The sequence below is a fragment of the Temnothorax longispinosus genome, chromosome 3, assembly GCF_030848805.1.
Source record: "Temnothorax longispinosus isolate EJ_2023e chromosome 3, Tlon_JGU_v1, whole genome shotgun sequence".
Lineage (NCBI taxonomy): Eukaryota > Metazoa > Arthropoda > Insecta > Hymenoptera > Formicidae > Temnothorax > Temnothorax longispinosus.
The window spans coordinates 13,478,029-13,499,274 of record NC_092360.1 but is presented as its reverse complement, the minus strand read 5'-3'; the positions used below and the strand labels follow the sequence as shown (position 1 = coordinate 13,499,274).

The following is a 21,246-nucleotide window of genomic DNA, read 5'->3' as shown; positions in this document are numbered from 1 at the left end:
TGATAAGTAGCCCAGATAAACGAGCAATTACGTTTATTTCTTCACTATAGAAGAAAATTTACAGCTCTCAAGTACGGACACTCGTAAATAGTGAAAGCGACGCAAAGGCCAATTTAAGAAACGGTCAGTCCGGTTAATTGGTATACGCTGCTTTTGGACAAACGCGTAGCCGCGTGCAATACTTCGTGTCGCGTTCTTGCATTCTTCCCTCGAATTATCTACTACCTCGGGAGAAGTTTGCCCATGTTTTTTACGTATGTTTCTTGGCTAGTCGTGACAATTCCCACGATCACGTCGCAGAGAATTCCTCCGTATCACGGATTCCGACGCGAACCTTGCTAAAGAATTATCGATCAATCGGCGTGATTCAACGTGAAAAACATATTTGTTTCTTTTGTGCAACTGACAGCCTGGAAGCCTAGCGAATTCTTCGATCGTCTCTCTTGGTATAGCAATGCGTGGCCTTGACGGCGTTATGCAACATCTCGCTGAGATCGCTTAGACGCGCTTTGTTCAATGACCCCGTGGTTTTGGCGTATTACTAAAATAGACCGCTATTAATATAATGAACCACAGAACCGTAGTCGATACGTATGGACTTTCGAGAACTAGCAAGAGTCGATCAAGTATTTGCTATGGAATTTTATCGTTGTTTTAAAGAAAGCGATTGCGTATCGGAAATTAGAGAATAGCCTCATTTATTATCTACGGTAAGAAATAAAACAATACATGTCAAATTTATAAAAGTTGTCGTCTGCAATATTTTAATCTGGAACAAAACGACGAATTTTAGCAGTTTAATTTATTTACAACATATAATATTGTAAAATGTAAAAAAATAATAATGTTTATAAAAGTGAACAATTTCGTTTTTACAAAATTAATCTCTCGCATACACAACTGATATGACGTCACCAGAGAAGGAAGTTCACATTCTCGGATAAAAGCGCAAAGAAAATATCGACGAAAAGGAAGTTAAGTACACCATGGGAGATTGATAGGCTTTATTGCGTTCCCGCGGAGCTTACTGGTTTCATCCATTACCACATTACAGGCACCCACCTCAGAAATTCATGTTTTTACCGATATAAATACCGTCGACGGGACAAACAACCGTCTCTATACAATGTATAGTTAATCCTGCGTATAATATTGCAAACAGTCTATTGTTTTATAAATTAATTATCGGATCGCTATTATTACATATGTATCATCATAGAAAATATTTATTACACGTATGTTATTATACGTGTAATATTATACAACAATAACATAATATCAACAAAACGATCAATCTCTTAGTCTTATTAATTTATAGTGCGTGTCGCGAAACAATTTACTTTTATAAAATAATATAAAATAAATCATTAAAAAATTAAGTAAAATATTCCTGATAAGTACTGTTATATATATTATACTTTTTATATTAATTTACTTTACTTTGTAGCATAACATTATTCAAAAAAAGTCCGACCTGCTCGTAATTCGTTGCATGAGAACTGCGGATCACATAAGATTAAAATAAAAATAATATTATTATCTTAAGATAAAGTAAACATTACATATTATCCATATTTTTCTTATAATCTACATATTTTAAAATATTATCCTTCAGTATCCTTATAAACAGAATTTTGACGTCATACATAAGTACGCGGAAAGATAAATTTGATTTAAATTCGGTCTTATCATCTCTTGTTACACAGGCTGCGTGTTCGCTTTGGGCGCTTTCGTGCTGAAAGCGTCAGTCTATCTTTATTGCTCATTACTTATTGAAAAAAGATAGGAGTAATGCTTTCAGCACGAAAGCGTCTAAAGCCACCGTAAAGCCGAAGTAATCCGCTTACAGAAACCTTGAGTAACCATCTCGACGCATATATCCTGTTGTATAATGTATAAAAATTCCTAATAAAAACTTCGTGACAAAAACAGTCTTCTTACATTATTCAGTACATTATTATAATATATATATATACTGACAATATTTTTCACTCAAAAGCTTCGCACAGTTGGGGATGCTACTGGCAAATGTGGAAAGGACGTGTCTGCTTCTGATGATAATTCACATTTTACTCGGTGATAAAGGCATCTATGCCGAGACATTCACTCTGGGATACATTACCGGCTCGAAACGACTTTTTCACGACTTAGAGTACGCGCGTCCCGGTTTCCAAATATCAGGAGCTATCACTCTGGCCGTGGAAGAGGTAATTGCAGAGACGGATAATAAAGTTTAACATTTCCAATCACGCAGAAACATGATTATCAGAATGAATGTCGATTGCACGAAACTACGAAGCGGCTTGTGATTGTCGCGAAATAACGTTTCTAGTTCATTGTTCTTATATATTATCATCACGCAATTAGAATGTTAGATTTAATAGAGCTTTTTGAAACTTAGAAAAGAGAATTTTGAAAATGACCTTTTCGTACAATTGGATTACTTTTATATTTTATAAGCATTGGATTAACAATTTTCTAATAATCCTGGATCTTTCGGTTTCGAAATGTCTCCTTGAAACGATTTTACTTGAAACGTAGGTGAACGCCGGTGAACTTGGTAGACGAGGGCACAATTTGGACTTTCTCGTTGCTGAAACTTTTGGCGAGGAGGAGACCAGCATTCTGATGACGGCGAATTTGTGGACGAAAAACGTTAGTGCATACATCGGGCCCCAGGAAACTTGCATTCACGAAGGCAGAATGGCGGCTGCATTCAACATTCCTATGATTTCATACGTAAATAATTTTTCTCATTGTTTATTTTACCGCTCGTTGTGTGAAATAAGTCATCGTTAAGTCAAATATATGAACGTACTGTATTTGAAATTGAGAAGATCTCGTCTTCTTATCCATGGAAGCTATCCGGCAAGCAACACAAGTCGACATACTCATTACCAAAAAAGAAAGATAGAACCACGTTTGCTTGCCGGAAAGCTCCCTATAATAAAATTTTCTTGTTTTCTTTTTCACGCGTTCCACGTTATGTAACATTCTAATCTAATTACCGAAATTCTACAGAAGTGCTTATAAATAAAACACTAACAATCGGGAGGAAATCCGCAGATACACCGCCATCGTGCGTGAATCACATTTGTTCGACGATGTTATATTCGTCAACCTTAGAAACTCGTGATTCGTGAAGGACGAGTATACGAGCGGTCGCGTGTAAATACGTTATGAATGCATACTCGTGAAACGATGATATGAAAAATACACCAAAAGCTTTATAACTTAGAAATAAATAGTTTTGGAGTAATGCTTATTAAGACACTTTTCAGTTTATTTTTATGAGTACTTGATTATTTTACACAAAAATTTTAACAAGAACCTTTTTTAACAAAACTACAAAATTTTTCCAACAGTGTACATACATACTGTATATATATAACACACATACGTATATATAACCAAATATCAGCATCTATCTTGCGTAAGAATTATTTTATAATTGTTAAAAATATAAGACACAAGATATACACATAAATAAAATTTAAGTGGCATTTTACACGTTTATACCGTGACCTATGCCACTATGTTGCAAAAAGTAAAATCGGTAGATAGTTACGCGGTACATCTGCCGGATTATCGCGCTGGTGTCCATTTAAATTGAAATATGGTATCGCACGTGTCAAATGGTCCGGTGTGGTGTCTTTTTGTTTCGTCGTGATTTGGTAGAGCGACGACACTTCTCCCTTTTCATCCACGCGCGGAGAGTGGGGAAAAGGGATTTCTCCGCTGAATGAAGTTGAGCAGGCATGATTAAACTTAATCCAGCGGAGGAAACCCTTTCTCTCTCTATGAATGGAAAGAGAAAAATGTCGTGGCTCCGAAATTCGAAGTTGACCAGGCCTGTTTTAGATGTAGTTCTATATTTTCTAGTTTTGTACGCATAACGAAACATCGAATAAGAAGGAGTTTCCGACGTTTGCGAGAACGCGGCCACCCGATACGCAAATTTCAAAATCTCTTCTATCAGTATTGTTAGCATTCAACTGGACAAAAGTAAGTACTTCGTAATTCACTCCGCGCAATTCTTATGAGATATTAACTTGACGTTAAATAAACTTAGACATCAAATAAAGAAACTCATATTTAACTCATATTTTTGTAAATATTTTTATAAACATCTAGGTAACCTTCATGCATATGAATTCAACGATGTTTGAATTCAACAAAATGTCTACGATTGCGACGACGATTCTTACATCTTTCGAAGCAGCTGGAATTAGTGTAAATTATCGTCGTTCGTGGAACGAACCTTATTATGCGACGCACATGAAAAATCCTTTCCATGAACATGTCAAACAAACGTATCGAGAAACACGAAGTGAGTAATGAGAATATTTATAGTTTCGAGCAATTTCTTATACATTATTATCATATTTATCGCAATAAGATTGTAGTTTTAGCTCGTAATTAACGCATCTTTTATTCCCGACAATTTATTCTAAAGTATTATAGACCAGACTTCTCTCTAACGTCCCTTTTTACACGAACTTTCGCTTTTAGTTGGAAAGTTAAATTACGACAACGCACGTCTTTTCCCAATCAACTTGCATACGCGCGATCCAAAATAGACTACCCGCATTTCGGTACCTTGATTTATGTCGGTACGATAAAATAAAACCTGCATAGGAAACAACCCGTATACTACAGGGACAAGTGTCTATAAGCCAGTGTTATGAATAGATACTGCGTGCTACTCGTCACATTAGTCACGCATCTGTTTAAACGTATTAAGAGATCGAGTCCTAAAAATAAACATCTAAACGTGACCGGTTTTTCACGATAGCAATCACGATTCGATAAAGCGGACACGATAGACTAAAAGCCGCGGAAAGAGGAATTTTGACCATGGCAGAATTTTCTTAATGCAAAATGACGTACATATGTTTCAGTTTACGTAATACTCGGACATTATTACGAACACATGGGTCTCTTAATGGCTCTGGACGAAATGAACCTCTTGGAAAAAGGTATAAATTTGCTGTAAATTAATCAGGTACATATACTGAAGAGTAACTGTCAGCTATACCTCTTATTTTAAACGCGTAATGCACGATCGTATATATCACAATACGAAATACGGGAACTAATATACTTTTATTTTTCATGTACTTATATTTTTCATCGGAATAATCCAGTTAAACAGAAATGAAATAATCGAGAAATGTGTTGCATTTTCTAATTTATTGTTACTGCCACTAATTAACAGTATAAGTTTTTAAGTGGACATACTTAATTGTCACAAGGTTTGATATATAATTCTTTACGTAATTTATTATAATTTTAGGCGAATATTGGGTTGTCGGCGTTGACATCGAACAATACGATGAAAAACGTCCAAGCAAGTATCTGCGCGGACTGTGGGAAAAGAAGACAAAAAACCTGTCAGCATATCGTAGTTATTTCAGTATCGCTGCGTCCGCGCCGATTAATTTCACAAACTTCACTCGGCTCGTCAACGAGTACAGACAAAAACCGCCATTCAATTTTACAAATCCGTTGGCAAACGTGGGAGGAATAGTTCAGGTGACTAAAATCTAAAATACTAAAGATTTTAATCCTAAAATTTGGAGATGCTACAATACGAAAAAAAGGTTTGAATTTTAACTTGGATTTCAAGTTAAAATTTAAACCTTTTTTTATCTTCATGATACTTTGAGAAGTTGCTTGGAATCATTTACCCTAATTTTTCTTCTTAACAGAACATTAATTTCAATATTTTTATCATTTTAAAACTTTATTTTGTATAGTCTTTTCAAGGGCGAGTCATTGGCAAAGAAACTTGTTCGTGCCACCTTGAAAATTTAATTGATTATTAAAACATTTCATATAAATTGACATTAAACCATTTTATATTAATCACGTGTTACAATGCAATTAAATCGCGAAGAGCGCGTGCTCAATTATATCATACAACTCACATATCATCGCGTTGTGCTCCGAAACAGAATTATGAATAACAACCTGTTGTGCATGCAACGGACTGTCCGCGAGCATCTGCAAAATTATCACACTTGTTCGCCCTATTATTACCTTTTTTTTTACGGAAGACGACTCGTCAATTCATGTAATCCGGGCCGCGATATCTTTCGTATGAATCGCACAGGCAGCCTTTCCGCTGCAGTCACTCCCAATCCTGAGGCATAATCGTTACTTCATGTTATAAGGCAGATCGTGCCGGAGACAGCGTATCTGTATGATGCGGTGCATCTTTACGAGAGATCGCTGCTACGTGCCCTCGACGAGAATCGAGACCCCCGGAATGGCCGAGAGATGGTGTCGGCGCTACATGGCGTTCATTATAAAAGCGCAATGGGGTACGTGTGTGAGGAAATAAAGGCGTGAGCGCGATCGTTCGTCGTATATCGTAATGTTTTACATTTTACGACATGCAAATCAGATGCCTCGTGAGAAGACCGTCACCCAGTAATATCTCGCCAAAAGAACCGATCGAGAAAGAGATAAAGAGAGAGAGAAAGAGAGAGAGAGAGAGAGAGAGAGAGAGAGAGAGAGAGAGAGAGAAAAAGACCTTATACGCGTACGCGTGCTCACGCGATGTATTTTCGGCGAAATAATTACCGTTTGCATGCCGTAACGAGGTCGCCGAAGTCGGAAGTTAAGCAATTTATCATCCGCGATTGCCGCGCTAAGATTTATGGTTTTCTAATTAAGGCGGAATTATTATGCGTTCTCTTTAACAGGCGAGAGAAAAAGATTCGTTCAACGATTAAAAACAAATGTTCCGCGCTTTATGAAGACAAAATGAAAGCAATCGTTTCGAAATACATTTCAATCGTTTAACAGACCTCGTTCGCATCGGGTATCTTCTTATGGACATTTGAACAAAACTGTCGCCTATCTCAAATTTCTTATATACACGTACGTAAATTAATATCAAATTTACCGTATAAAGAAATTATACTTATTCTTTTTGTTATAAACAACATTCATATTTTTATGCAAAAAATATTTATAACAAATTATTGTAATATTACCGATAATATTTAATAAAATTAATAGATAAAATAAAGTAAACGCTCGTGTGTCAAAATAAACTGTAAGAATAAAGGCCAACAATCGAGCATAGACGTGGATGTCAAATTAAAGTTCGTTTATTAAACATAAGTATTTGTAGAACGGGACGTTTCGACCGCACAGGGTCTTCTTCAGCCGATACAAATTAAAAAATTACATAAAGTCGCGCATTAATCAGTAAAACCGTAAACGGTAAAAGGAAACAAATTCAATGGAAATAACAAAGTCATCCGGAGTCACATCTTACATGAGAGCATTCTAATGATAAAATATAAAATTGTATATATGTATATAGATTTCTGTAGAGTCAATTGTGCAATGTAAACCTTTTTTACATTTAACAATGTAATATACAAACAAACCCATGGATCACCAATGGGATCACCACTTTCCCCAATAATTGCTGATGTTGTCATGCAAGACTTAGAACAAAAAACGCTTAACTCCTTAAATTTACATTTGTCCATTTACCGCAGATATGTTGATGACATTTTTATGGCCGCGCCGTCGAACATGAAAAAATGTATCCTTAAAACTTTCAACAGCTATCACGAGCGCCTAAAATTCACGATAGAATACGAGAATAACCGTTGTCTAAGTTTCTTAGATCTGTCGCTGCAAGTGGTGGATAACGCCATACAAATTGATTGGTTTCACAAGAAAACGTTCTCGGGTAGATATTTATCATATTTTTCAAACCATCCTGTGTGCCACAAAATCGGCACTATCTACAGTCTAGTGGACAGAGAAATTCTTTTATCTCACCCTATATTTTACAAGAAAAATTTAGAAATGATCATCGAAATATTATTAGACAACGGTTATCCCTTAAAACTAATTTTTGATAAAATAAACATCGATCTATCATATCAATCTATTTTTAATTTTATTATATTTTTCAGTTTTTTCTACCCCTATTTCATATATAATTCTTTAAGATTTGGTTGATTAGACTCAGCTTTATACGCGATCAAAGGTCCCTAATTTTTAGAAAAATGTCTGTAATAACTTTAACTTCTGTTTTTATCAGGAATATGTTGTTGAAAATATTTTTTATAAAATAATGGAAAAATATTGTTTAATTTATTCAAAGGAATGTTTGAAACGACTAAAGTTTGATAAGTCTTCGTTGAACTCTTCGCTTGTTATTCGATCCGTTTAGAATCATATTTTAAGCGCTGTCTTAAAGTTTGATAAAGAACAGTAGACTTCTTAACGATGTTCTGGAAGTACCGTCCCAACCAAAAGTATGCAAGAAATATTAAAAACACCGATATTAATTCTTCAGAAATCCAAAGACAAAAAATGTACATAAATAGAATGTATCTAATAGAATGTAAAAGACGTAGATTTAGTGACTGTAAATCTGAAACTGTTAGTTTTTAAACAGCAGCTGCTTAAAAATTGATTGGGGTCAAATTGACCCCGTGTGACAAACGTGTTCGAAAAAAGAGGTGTGACAACCGAAAGTTAAAATAAAGGAGGATGCCCATTTCCTTATGGCGCCTGGGCCATCAGCGTCCAAGGTCAAACTGGGTGCCAAACGATAGATCTCTCGAGTAGATCAAAAGTCCTGCTGGGCTCAAAAAAATCCAACATGGCGTTTTTGAGTTACAAGCCAAAAAGTGCTAAGTGTAAAAGCTGTCAGTTAGCTCCATTCTGGAAGAACCAACTGCTAATGGCAGTTGACTATGCTTTATTTTATCACGATGGAGATCATTATCTACTTTCTGAGTCATATAATGATCCTCAACATTAGGAGAGGAGAATACTTGAACAGTTTAAAAATGCTTTATTAATATTCTTTTATTAATATTAATATAATATATATATATTAATATATATATTAATATATATATATATATATATATATATATATATATATATATATATATATATATATATATATATATATATATATATATATATATATATATATATATATATATATATATATATATATATATATATATATATATATATATATATATATATATATATATAATAGTTATTTGTGTAACAAGTGCGGGAAGTTGAGAATTGGACACGAGTGCGGAGTGGACGCACGAGCCGAAGGCGAGTGCGATCACCCGCACTCGTGTCCAATTCTCATCCCGCACGTGTTACACACCCTATTTTATATTACAAAGTGCGTGGAAAGTGGCCCATTATTGCGCGCGCGTCATCTGTGCGACGGATGGCCGATTCCATACACGAATCAAAACAGTGCGGTAATGTTTACATTACCGCACAGTTTCGAAGAAACAGTGCGGTAATGTTACATTACCGCACTGTTTTGACTCGTGTATGGAATTGGCTATTTGTCGCACAGATGGCGCGCGCGTAATGGGCCACTTTCCACGCACGTGTGATATAATATATATATATATATATATATATATATATATATATATATATATTAATATATATATTATATTAATATATATATTAATATAATATATTATTATATTTTTTATTAATATTAATATTTTTTTTTATTAATATTTTTTTATTAATATTCTTCTACTTCTGTTTTAATACATTAGAACTCATAATCGAAGCAATGATATGCTTTTTAAGCCATATTGAGTACTAGAAGGTGTTTTTCGCAAATATCTCAAAAACTCCATGTTGGATTTTTTTGAGCCTACTAAGACTTTTGCTCTACTAGGTGAGATCTATCGATTGGTGCCCTACTTGGCCCTGGACGCTCATGGCCCAAAATGGGCATCCTCCTTTGAAACACATATGGTGACCTAATAAGGCTTTACACTTATGTGGATTTATTAATTATATAAAGCCACCCTCCTTTTTTTTATTTATTTCGCCAAATTTATGCACGCACGGGGATCCTTCGGCACTCGGCGTACGAACGCACGGAACGACCGCACCATCCCAATGACCTATTTTAGGGGAAATATCGATTTCCCTTCGCTGTCCCAGCCGTAACACCTGATTCAACTCTGTTAGAAGAGAGTTGCTGATAATGCGTACCGGTAAATCTAAATCGTCTAAATCGTACCTCATTAATATTTTATATTATTACTTAACTTTAAAAGCAACATTTAATAAACTATAAAATAAATGAGTCTTATTTTGTGTGCGTGCTAACAACATTTAAAAAATTCAGGTACAACTGATGTAAATTTTTGATTAATTTATATAGCTGATAATAATGTAATCATACAATTTTATTGTAAATTTTTATATTTTCATAAAAGAAAGTTTATTGTAGAATATTTTACATTCTTTGCATATTATATACATATATGTATATTTGTGCACGTATTATAAAAATTAAATCAATATTTTTATAAAATCTACCAAGTTTCTTAAATCGTACCATCATAAGATTTCTTTTATCGTGCCTGTACGATCTAGGAATTCGTGCTGTATATATCATTTGCACGCATCACTACGTTACGTTGTGACATAATTTAGATTTTGTTAACACGACAAAGACGTCCTTATATCTTTTCATTGTGTGATTTATTGATTATTAAAGATTTAATCCTTTTTTAAATAAATTATTATAGTAAAATAGGTGTAGTTAGTGATTCCTTTCATTAATCTTATATTTTTAATTATTTTTATAAGTCGATATAAAAATGCCGCCGGCATTTGCGTAACCTGATGTGCATGTGTACGTGTACGTGTACATGTATGTGTACGGAGTGTACGTGTGTATGTGTGTATATATGTAGAGGTTTTTTTTGTAAGAACCGTATCACCTCGCACAATCTTGATCTCATATTGATGTATTTTTTTGACATCAGATTGAAGAGGCATTGCGTCAAATTTGGAATAAAATTTCTTAATTTGATGTAAAAAAAAAATTATTTGGCGAGAATTCATCCATGCGAGTCGTTCGTATTTTGAAAAAAGCGTCTTTGACTCACCTAATCCATCATCGACGTTCTCATCCGCCCGTGAACGATAATCGGGTGCTTAAGACATTTCATAAGTCGGAGCAAGGCCGTGTTATGCGACGCCTTTTCGTCGTCGTAATTTTTACTCTAGCTCGTTATGCGTCTCGTACGTGTCGATAATTCCACACATGGATTTCGCCGGCGAACCGCGGCGACCGACGGCGACGCCGATTCGCGTTAATCAATTCACCGGCGTACCCGATCTGACCAGCATCTAAGAAATGAGGGACGATTGGGACGATCAGGGTCGCTCGATCGTCCGATCGATCGGCTGCGATAATAGTTTGGAATTTATGACTATCGGTACCATTTGCCTCACCTCAAGATACGCGTATATACGTGCGTAAAACGAGCTCCTCGATCGATGTCACATCGTTCGTACAAAAGGGGACTTTTGATTGGAATTATGTCAATTTTTGGGCAAACCAAACCCAGAAAGCCTAGTCTAGTAGCACATTCTGCCACACTGCACTTTCGCGCACAAAATCCTTTACTATATTAAGCTATAGAATTCCTATATTTTATGAGTAGTTACGTATCTTGCGCGTATCTATGTATTTAAAAATCAACCCCATCGCGACGTGGACTTGTGAAAATTACAGATGTGCAATTTGCATGTTAAACGGGATAATTTTAGAACACACGGCGCACAGAAAGTAACTGCATACATTATTCATGGGCAGACGAACGCTTGACTTTCAACTAGCTAATTTTTAACATAATCTATTTTACAACGAAAATTATTAAACATTGTCACATAATTGGTTATTGCGATTGTATTATATATCAAAGAGTCAATTGACATCGCGCAATTCGTCGAATTTATTAGTCACACGATTATCTGTTAAACAGTTAAACTATATTGGAGCAACAGAATCACATGTTGCAGTCAAAATCCGTTCTGTATCGTTTTATCGCTCATAATAATTCGTCACACTCATATGCCATCCGTTGCTGATTAAACGACTTCATCCAGTATAATCTCTTTGCTATACTATTCACTGCTCACTGTATTATTAAGAACATTAAATCCACTAATCTCGGAGAGAGACCATCCCGAATGAGATAGAACGTTACCGCCACGCAATAATCTCTTCGGCTTAATGCCAGCGGTGTGTACCAAAGAGCATACACAGTCGGAAGCTTAACCGTTAGACGCACGCGGAAAGGGATCAGAAGGTCACGGTATTTCATGGTTCGAAAATTGAGGGGGTGCTTGTAGAGAAACGGTAGCAATGGGGTGCATTTATATAAGGTCTGCCTCGAGCATCGCGCCGGCTAACAAGAGGGAGTAAAAATAAGCCGGATGGGATATTATCGAGCTGATAGGAAGGTCGGTATATATTTTATTCGCGGTACATGTTTTTTTTTGTTTAGCTTTATAACGTCGGTGCATTGACGCAGAAAACTGGAGTTGCATTGTGTGTATCTACTTATTGTGAATAGGTAAAATAATTTTTGTGTTAAATTGTTTAGAGCGTTATTATTGTGTATTTGTCATATAAAAGATGTCGGGATAGTCGATAAAAATTGTACAGAAATTTTTATCATTTTCAAGTTATTTTACTCGTAATATAATTATCTTTTCAAATTTTTCTTGGTAAATTTCTATTAAAAATAAAGACACTTTAAAAACGGCTAGGGCAAAGTTGAAGAGACGAGGCCAATAGCCTCTCGACTTGCTCCATTTTTTGTTACTCGAAGTATCGCTTCAGAAATTCAGAGTAGCTCGCAGCACTTTTTAATGAGACCTACCCTTTAGTAGCACGGATTTTGATAAACTATCCGCAAAAAAACCTTTTCAACTCGGCCGTTGTCATGGTCGAACGAAGATGACAAGAATATATATCCGCAAAAAACACATGATTAACTTTTTGTTTCGTACAAGATTTCAGAGATTTCAGAAATCCATTTGTATATACAATTCTAACAAGAAAGTGTTTTCTGTAAAAATTATCAGTTGACAGAAGGAATGTCGGTAGCATTTTTCAACTGCATTGAAATATCTTCTTTAAAATCATATACTGATTCATGCAATTTATATACAGATGACCAGTAAAATGACAAAGTTTTTAACAGTATATCTATTCGGATGTTCTATATCGACCTTTATAGGAGTTTACGGAGAATATTTCTCTCATGAAAAAAGTATATCATTTGTCTATAAAGAGACGTGCTCCTGCTATCAGTCGATACTGCTCGTTGTTTATTGGCTTTATTTAGAAGATCGCACGAGCGAGAAATTTACCAGTTGCTCCACTTCTGTGAACGACTGAAGTAGCATCTCGTTAGGAATTCACGCAGTCCTACACCTATCTTTCTCCTTCTTTTTCCCCGTCGCGCTTTGTCTGTTCTTCTCAAAGTTTCAGCGAGTTCGTCGCGCGACGTAAACGAAGCTTTCAGTAAATATATAAGCATTCCGCAGCAAACTTTTCACTTTCGAGCTGAAGAATCGTTTTCTCTCTCTTTCTCTTTCTCTCCTACCTTCCTTCCTTTCTTCTCTCTTTCTCGAAAGAAAACGAATCGTGATGACCTGCCATTCTGCGATACAAGATAATATACTCTCTCTGGCGCGACGGAAAATAAAGCCCGAGGCTTATACCGGGGTCGACGGGAGAAGGGGGGACCACGAGAGAAGTTGAGGATACACAGGGAGGACGATTACGGTGGGTGGTACGCCGGGTCGCGCCGGGTCACGCCGAGCGCGAGAGCGGCAAAGGAGAGGGACGGCACGACGGCAGCGGCGGCGGAGGGGTGCATGGCCCCAGGCAAATTATTCGCATCAAACGATTCCGTTTCAATATCAGGTCGATGCCTAGAAACAAAAGAAGACCTGAGAGATGCTACTTCCAGCTTTCGCTTTACGCCGCGTTGCTGCTGACGCTGTTTTTGCCATGCTGCTGGCAGCTCGCCGTCCCCGCCGGCGCCGTTGCTTTGATGCCGTTGATTTGCAGCTTGCCGGCTTAACTCTCTTCTCTCTCTCTCTCTCTCTCTCTTGCGCGCGCGCTCTTCCTCTCCTTTTGATCTTCTTTCTCTTGTTATTCTTGTTGTATCGTATATTCTTTTTTATTCTTGTTCTATCATCTAACTCTGACAATTTTTTTAATTTGTATCGGCTGAAGAAGACCCTGTGCGGTCGAAACGTCCCATTCTACATATACTTATGTTTAATAAACGAACTTTAATTTGACATCCACGTCCATGCTCGATTGTTGGCCTTTATTCTTACAGTTAATAAAATTAAGATTAACACCACTCCTCAATAACAAATACACATTACAAATAGATGTCAGTATTGTTCTGTAATGCACTGCTATTCTATTTAATTGATCGAATCCAGCTTAAATAAGCATAATGAAATTTACATATTATGTGGGTGACCAATTCCGCAGATACATGGTATACATGGATGAGAATGGAGATGCCGAGGGCAATTACACATTGATTGCATTGGACCATCGACCTACGAAAGGCTACGGGCTTTATCCCATTGGGAATTTCGTTGGAAAAGAACAAAAAACAAATTTACCAGTAAGCAAACTATTGTTTCATTAATAAATGTACTTCAAATTAACTATACTTTAAATGAGCCCCTTATTTAATTCGATAATAATATTTAGAAGCTTCAATTAATTAAGAAAATAACATGGATCGGAAATGGACCACCGGTCGCAGAACCTTATTGCGGGTATGATGGTGAAAAATGTAATTGTACGTAATATAAATTTATTCAGCTGTTATTATACAAATGTTTATTTAGTTATTCACATATTAGTATCTTATAAATATTATACATAAACACCTTTTTTTCCTGAAGAATAATATAATTATTTTTTATTAATATATAGATATATATCTTATTTCACATATCTTATTTTTTTGTCTAAAAATATATTTGTGTTCTTAAAGTAATATACTAATAATATTATTATATATAATGTTTCTAAAAAATAATTTTATACAATACTTGAAACAATAAGTTGTATAGAAATTCTTCATATAATTGATACCTGTTCACAGTTCATACTGGCGAAATTATAGGAGGTATCGCCGGCACATTGTTGCTCATTGTTGCAGCGGTTGTTCTGATCCTTCATAGAAACTGGAAATATGAACAAGAGTTAGATAGTTTGCTATGGAAAGTCAATTACAAGGATATCGAGATCAAGGAGCAGAAGGATGAAACAATGAGATCCGACGAGACGTCTGCCAATTCCAAGGTAAGATGCTTGTTTATCATATCGTTACCGCTATTCTCGAGAGAATCTTTCTTTTTTTTATATTTATTTCATATTTTTATCATTTTACATATGTTTCCATCATTTTCCAGTTGGATTGAACAACCAAGAGCGCTTGCAGTTGCGCGAGATTTATTTCATTTGCAAATTTTATCAAAAATTTAGCACAATTATAATGAGTATTTTGATGTAGAGTTTTGTACTATAAAGTCATATTAATGTAGAATAAATGTTTTATCACAAATAATATTTTTAACCACAAATACATAAAACACTGAAATATAACGTACATGTATGTTTTGTTTTCTTATAAAGTCATCAACGATGCAACCCATAGTGCGAACTAGTCAAGTGTCGCTAAGTTCTAATCCAGACTCGGTCAGATATTCCACGATTTACACACAAATCGGAGTATATAAAGGGCAAATTTTTGCTGTTAAGAAAGTTAGGAAGAAATCGATTGAGATTACGCGAGAAATGAAAAAAGAACTAAAAATGGTAACGTTTGCATAGTCAATAATTTTAATTTAATTTATGTGATTAACAATATTATATAATTTATAATTAACAGTATAATTAACAGTAATAACTGTTATTAAACAATTACAGTAAGATCTCGTTTGTTATTAAGGTAATATATTTTTAGATGCGCGATTTAAGACACGATAACTTAAATTCGTTTATCGGTGCATGCACCGATCCGCCTAACATATGCGTCATCGTCGAATATTGCGCACGCGGAAGTCTTAAGGTAATTTTTAAAATTAATGCAATTAGTATTTTATACCGATTAAATTTCCAAATATTATCGCATTATGTTAATTTCGGTAATTTCGAATTTTCGCAATATGCTCACGATCAGAGAAATGTTTTTTTCAGGACATATTGGAGAACGAAGATATAAAACTCGATAATATGTTTATGGCGTCTCTCGTCGGTGACATCATTAGAGTAAGTTTCGTTCAATTTTATTTTTACTTTAATTTTACAATATTCTTAAACTTCGTTAAAAAGTCACTTTTAAAAGTAAGTCGACTAGTCGTTAAAAGTCAATATAAGTATCTATAATTTTACTCCAAACATTTTCACTTTTAAAAATATTTTTATTTTCTAAAATAGTATTAGATTTCCTCTGTGTAAGACTGTTGAATGCATCAGACTGTTGAATGAAATGTCCGTAACATAAAAACAATAATTTCGAAACCTGTCTATATTATAGATACTTCCTACATTTGCAACACTCTGAATAACAGCACGTTGTTAAAAACTTTCATAATTCTATAGTAATTAATCCAGAGAAGTATTCTCTTTTGATTTTACTTTAATATCATATATATTTGGCTTTAAAAAAATCTTACGCAAGCAGTAAGATTATAATAAATTAATAAATAATAAATTAAATAAATTTTATAAAAATGTAAGTAGCTCTAAATAAAGCTTATACGTTTATGGGACGTAGACAACGAGGGCAGGAAAATGATAATTCGACTACAGAGAATACTTCACAATTAGAAAATATTTCGAACGCGGAATTAGGGGAGAGAGTGACAGCATCCGGGTTGTCATGTTATTGCTGAAGGGCTCAATGGCGCAGGGTAGAAGGCGGAGGATTGTATCACATCACACGATGAAGATACGTCTGATAATAATTGCTGTATTGTCAGATAACGGGATAACGGGACGTAGGCGAACCGTTGACAAACGAGATGATGATACTTGTCGATTATAGAAGTTCTACTTTAAGATTGCGTCCCCAAGAAACTTATCAAATTTCGTGCTGTCTTTTTAGGGTATGATCTATCTTCACGAGTCAATCATAAAGTACCATGGATCGCTCAGCACGTCAAATTGCCTTGTTGATTCGCGATGGGTTGTAAAACTAGCAGATTTCGGCCTCCACGAATTTAACCGGGATGCGGAATACGATCCCTCCGACGTTATAAAAAAATATCACGGTACGTGAAAGAAATAGCGATTTTTATACTTGATTCGATCCATAATCGTTCTTCTGAATTCTTATAATTTTAACAGTTGCTAAATTCTTTTTTCATAATTTTTTAGTTTGTAAATTAGCAACTATACATATAAACTGAAGCAAATTCATCAATATTTGCCATGATCGCAAATATACATATATAAGTTTATGCATTTAATTAATTTACGATAGGATTGTTATACAAAGCGCCTGAATTATTACGCTCTACGCGTCTCGGGGTGCCAACTGTTCGTGATTTTCAAAGGGGTGACGTGTATTCGTTCGCCATCGTATTATATGAACTTCAAGGACGACATGGGCCATTCGGTATTACGGAACTATCACCAGCCGAAATATTAAAAAAAGTAATTGCAAGAGATTCTGAAATATCACCGTTTAGGTAAACTATTTAACTGTGGAAAATACAATTTTAATTAAAGAATTTAAAGAAATATCAATAAAAATATTAAAGAAATATTCTTTTTTCACGAAATAACGATAGACCTCCATTGGATCAACTGGAGAATACGTTTGATTTCGTTCGTGACTGTTTGCTGGAATGCTGGGCAGAAAATCCTGAGTTACGTCCAGATAATTTTAAGATAATAAGAAACAAATTGAGACCGCTACGAAAGGGCATGTGAGTCTTCTTTGCGTTATTATATATATAAAATAATATTTTGTTAATCACACACAAGCATATATTATTAATCTGCATCACGAAAATATTGTCGACAATTTTAATTAGATTTTATTTTTACCTTGATCGTTCATATAACAACAGACACATGGTTTATATTTTTATTACAGGAAAGCGAATATTTTTGACAACATGATGGCAATGATGGAAAAGTATGCGACGAATTTGGAAGCACTCGTTGACGAACGGACAGACCAATTGACTGAAGAAAAAAAGAAAACTGGTTGGTTAACTAAAAAAACACAAAATTTAAATTCTATCGTTATTATTGTGGTTTTAGATAAGAATAGGTGACTTACAAACATAATTATGTTTGTATTTTTGATAAATATCAAGAGACACGGTAGTGTCTCGCGCCAAGTACACGCGGAGCGAGACCGACCGTGACTCTTTTACGCGACGCGACGGGTTGCGAGTACCCGAGATGTTGAGATAGTGAATATACCGAAAAAAAATCCACCTTTCCCATTTTTTCAGACGCATTATTATACGAAATGTTACCGCGTTCCGTGGCCGAGCAATTAAAAAAGGGAAAGAAAGTTGAGGCGGAAAGTTTTGCTTGTGTCACCATATATTTTAGCGACATAGTTGGTTTCACATCTATGTCCGCAGAAAGCACGCCGTTGCAAGTAAGAATTTTTATTTAATAATAAACGTACGTGTTATTAATTACTGCTCTAAACTTGATTTATTTTTCTTGCTAACAATAACTATATACTATTCGCATATAATATAACTACACCCCGCTCGTTCCAGGTGGTCGATTTTCTAAACGATCTCTATACATGCTTCGATTCGACGATAGAAAATTTTGAAGTCTACAAAGTCGAGACTATAGGAGACGCTTACATGGTGGTGAGTATTACGGAATCAAAATTGTTCGCGAATTTATTTAAAATGCTATTTTGTGGTAGATAGGTAAATTGCGAATTATCATAAAAAACTATCGGACAATTCCGTCCTTTTACATTTTACATTCTTACTTGTCAAAGCCGAATTTTATCTCTTAGGTAAGCGGCTTGCCAATAAGAAACGGTAATCAGCATGCTGGTGAAATAGCGAGCATGTCATTGTGCCTCTTAGACGCCATTAAACAATTTACCATCCGTCACAGACCGCTTGACAAACTGCAACTACGCATAGGAATACATTCCGGTAAGCTTTAAAGCAAAAAAATTTCTATAATAAAAAAAACTTAAATAATGATAATTTTTTTATAGGTCCGGTGTGTGCTGGCGTTGTTGGTTTAAAAATGCCACGATATTGTTTATTCGGCGATACAGTTAATACCGCATCTCGTATGGAGTCTACAGGATTACGTGAGTATCATAGAAAATTCATTTTTAATGTGTAATGAAGTATATTAAACAAAGCATCGAGCGAATGTATGTAAATGTATAAATCACAAATAACGTTGCAATACTATGACTACACATCGGTATAACAATTTTCTCACTTTTTCGTAGCGCTAAAAATTCACTGCAGTAGTGAGACAAAGCAGCTGCTTGATGAGCTACGAGGATTTTTTTTTGTCGAACGTGGCAAAGTTCCCATGAAGGGCATCAAGGGCGGCGAACGTCTAACCTATTTTTTAATCGGAGAGGATCCAATATTGCGCAGCAAACGTAACAAGGAAAGAGCGAGTAAGCGAAGCGGCGGTAGCAAGAAAATCAGCATAGCAGATCCTCTGGTTCCTCGAAGTTCTCTGAAGAACAAGTCCCTCGTCAGATCGACTTTCATGAGGTGTTCCAGCGAATCCCCGAAACGCTTGCGATTCGCCAGCTCGGATCAGCTTGACAAAAAGGGTTCAAGGGTAAGCCAACTGGAATCGATAGTCGACAACAGCCCGTGCAAAACGAAAGTCTCATGCGTGTTACGATCGTCTTGCATGGAGAGCTGGCGATCTTCCAGCAACTCGTGTCCGTGCGTTGAGAAGCTTTGCGATCAGGAGACTCAGCCGGAACTGGTAGAACACGAATTGCCATCGGACGTTAAGAACATGCCGCTGCTTCGAACCAACTTAATCTTCGGAAACGAGTCGTGCCTTCTGCGACCTGAAGCCAAAAGTTTCCGCTTCGGCACTCCTGGAATACTCCAGATCGCCTGCAAATCAGCACCCAACAGCCCCAAGCGTAGCATGGTGACGTTGAATGCCCAGAAAAGAGCAGCACAGTCGAACGAAGAAATCGATGGATGGGACACAATGACACCATTGATCTACTATCCGGCTGATCGCTTCGATTCAAAGGTTTAAGAGATCGACATACATGATATTATAAACACAGTAGCAAAATTTATACAAATTAATTTATATTACATATACTTATACTATGTATCGAAATATTTACAAGGCTAACTTGACAATCAAGAATTTTGCGAACGATATAAGTATGCCGATTTTTTATCCATAATCTGCCAATTGTAATTTTGTGCCAAGTAGCACATTTTTTAACGAGATTTCTCACTTACACGATGTACCAAAACGCACTGTATACGTACAAACTTTACACTTAGATATCAATGTATTATTTATAACTAAAACAGAGACAGTGATATATCTTTCCAATGATATATAATTCCTTTCTTTTTCAGCGCATAATGACAATATATTCCTTACGTTAGCATAGACAATCGTAAAAGGTTCGTGCTTCTTAAATAAATGTCTAGTCAATGCTACTTTAAATATCATATTTGTCTTTGAGCACCTTTATATAACTGCCAAACGTTATATGAAAGAAGATTAATTCTTGTATTGCACAAAAAGACCCAACCAATCGTTAATGACTAAGAAGACAAAAGTATTATTACTATTTCTAAATGTTTTTCGAAACCATGATCTATTAATGAATGATATTGTGTAATAAACATTTACTCTTTCAAGGAAAGATTGGTTCTTATATATATACATATATATGTATACAATATGTATTTCTTCGTACTTTGCTTTAAGACGTTTAGAAAATTAAGGCATCAAGAAAATATTAAAACAAAACGCATATTTGTAAAAAATAAAGAAAGATAAAAGTATTATGGTATTTTATTATTCCAAAACTCATCTTTATACCATAGATCTTCAATTCATCCTCAAATTATATTAACTTTTATATTCTATTTTTTTATTCTTTCTCTTTCTTCATCTTTAAATAATAATTTGTATAAGCTTTGTACGATAAATATACAGAAAACGAGAAAAATATGTACCTTATTCGTCTTCGAAATCCGCCGTCACTGTGTACACATTACAATATGCGACTCTTATAGTTTGTGCAGACGTCATACGTAAGTGCAATGGCTTCAGACGCGTAACCCGGCACACGCAAACGATGCGTGATAGAGCGGCGGCGATAACGCAGAGAGATC

The 21,246-nt window shown here is 35.3% G+C and overlaps 1 protein-coding gene and 1 long non-coding RNA gene across 3 annotated transcripts in view; one reads left to right on the top strand and one right to left on the bottom strand.

Moving 5' to 3' along the window:
* Positions 1–2,015: 2,015 nt before the first annotated feature.
* On the top strand, positions 2,016–21,080 carry LOC139809525 (guanylate cyclase 32E). The gene is made up of 22 exons (XM_071772466.1): positions 2,016–2,207; positions 2,542–2,739; positions 3,883–4,005; positions 4,135–4,330; positions 4,902–4,979; positions 5,297–5,535; positions 6,181–6,326; positions 14,366–14,504; positions 14,594–14,684; positions 14,994–15,193; positions 15,527–15,709; positions 15,858–15,962; positions 16,091–16,162; positions 17,001–17,166; positions 17,379–17,586; positions 17,689–17,826; positions 17,997–18,109; positions 18,364–18,515; positions 18,643–18,741; positions 18,897–19,041; positions 19,107–19,205; positions 19,353–21,080. The coding sequence occupies exons 1-22, from the start codon at positions 2,016–2,018 to the stop codon at positions 20,138–20,140; spliced, it is 3,870 nt and encodes a 1,289-aa protein (XP_071628567.1). The 3' UTR covers positions 20,141–21,080.
* The window catches only part of LOC139809527 (uncharacterized), a 91,514-nt gene continuing 84,991 nt past the window's right edge, over positions 14,724–21,246 (bottom strand). Inside the window, exon 8 of one of the 2 annotated variants that reach the window (XR_011731130.1) lies at positions 14,724–15,075. This is a non-coding gene — a long non-coding RNA (uncharacterized lncRNA). The remainder of the gene's footprint in view (positions 15,076–21,246) is intronic. The other variant, XR_011731131.1, reaches the window with a different exon arrangement.

Coding starts and splice junctions, on each gene's coding strand:
- LOC139809525 (XM_071772466.1), top strand. CDS start 2,016: ATGCTACTGGCAAATGTGGAAAGGACGTGTCTGCTTCTGATGATAATT. Junction 2,208..2,541: donor TCACTCTGGCCGTGGAAGAG/GTAATTGCAGAG, acceptor CTTGAAACGTAG/GTGAACGCCGGTGAACTTGG. Junction 17,167..17,378: donor CGTTATAAAAAAATATCACG/GTACGTGAAAGA, acceptor AATTTACGATAG/GATTGTTATACAAAGCGCCT.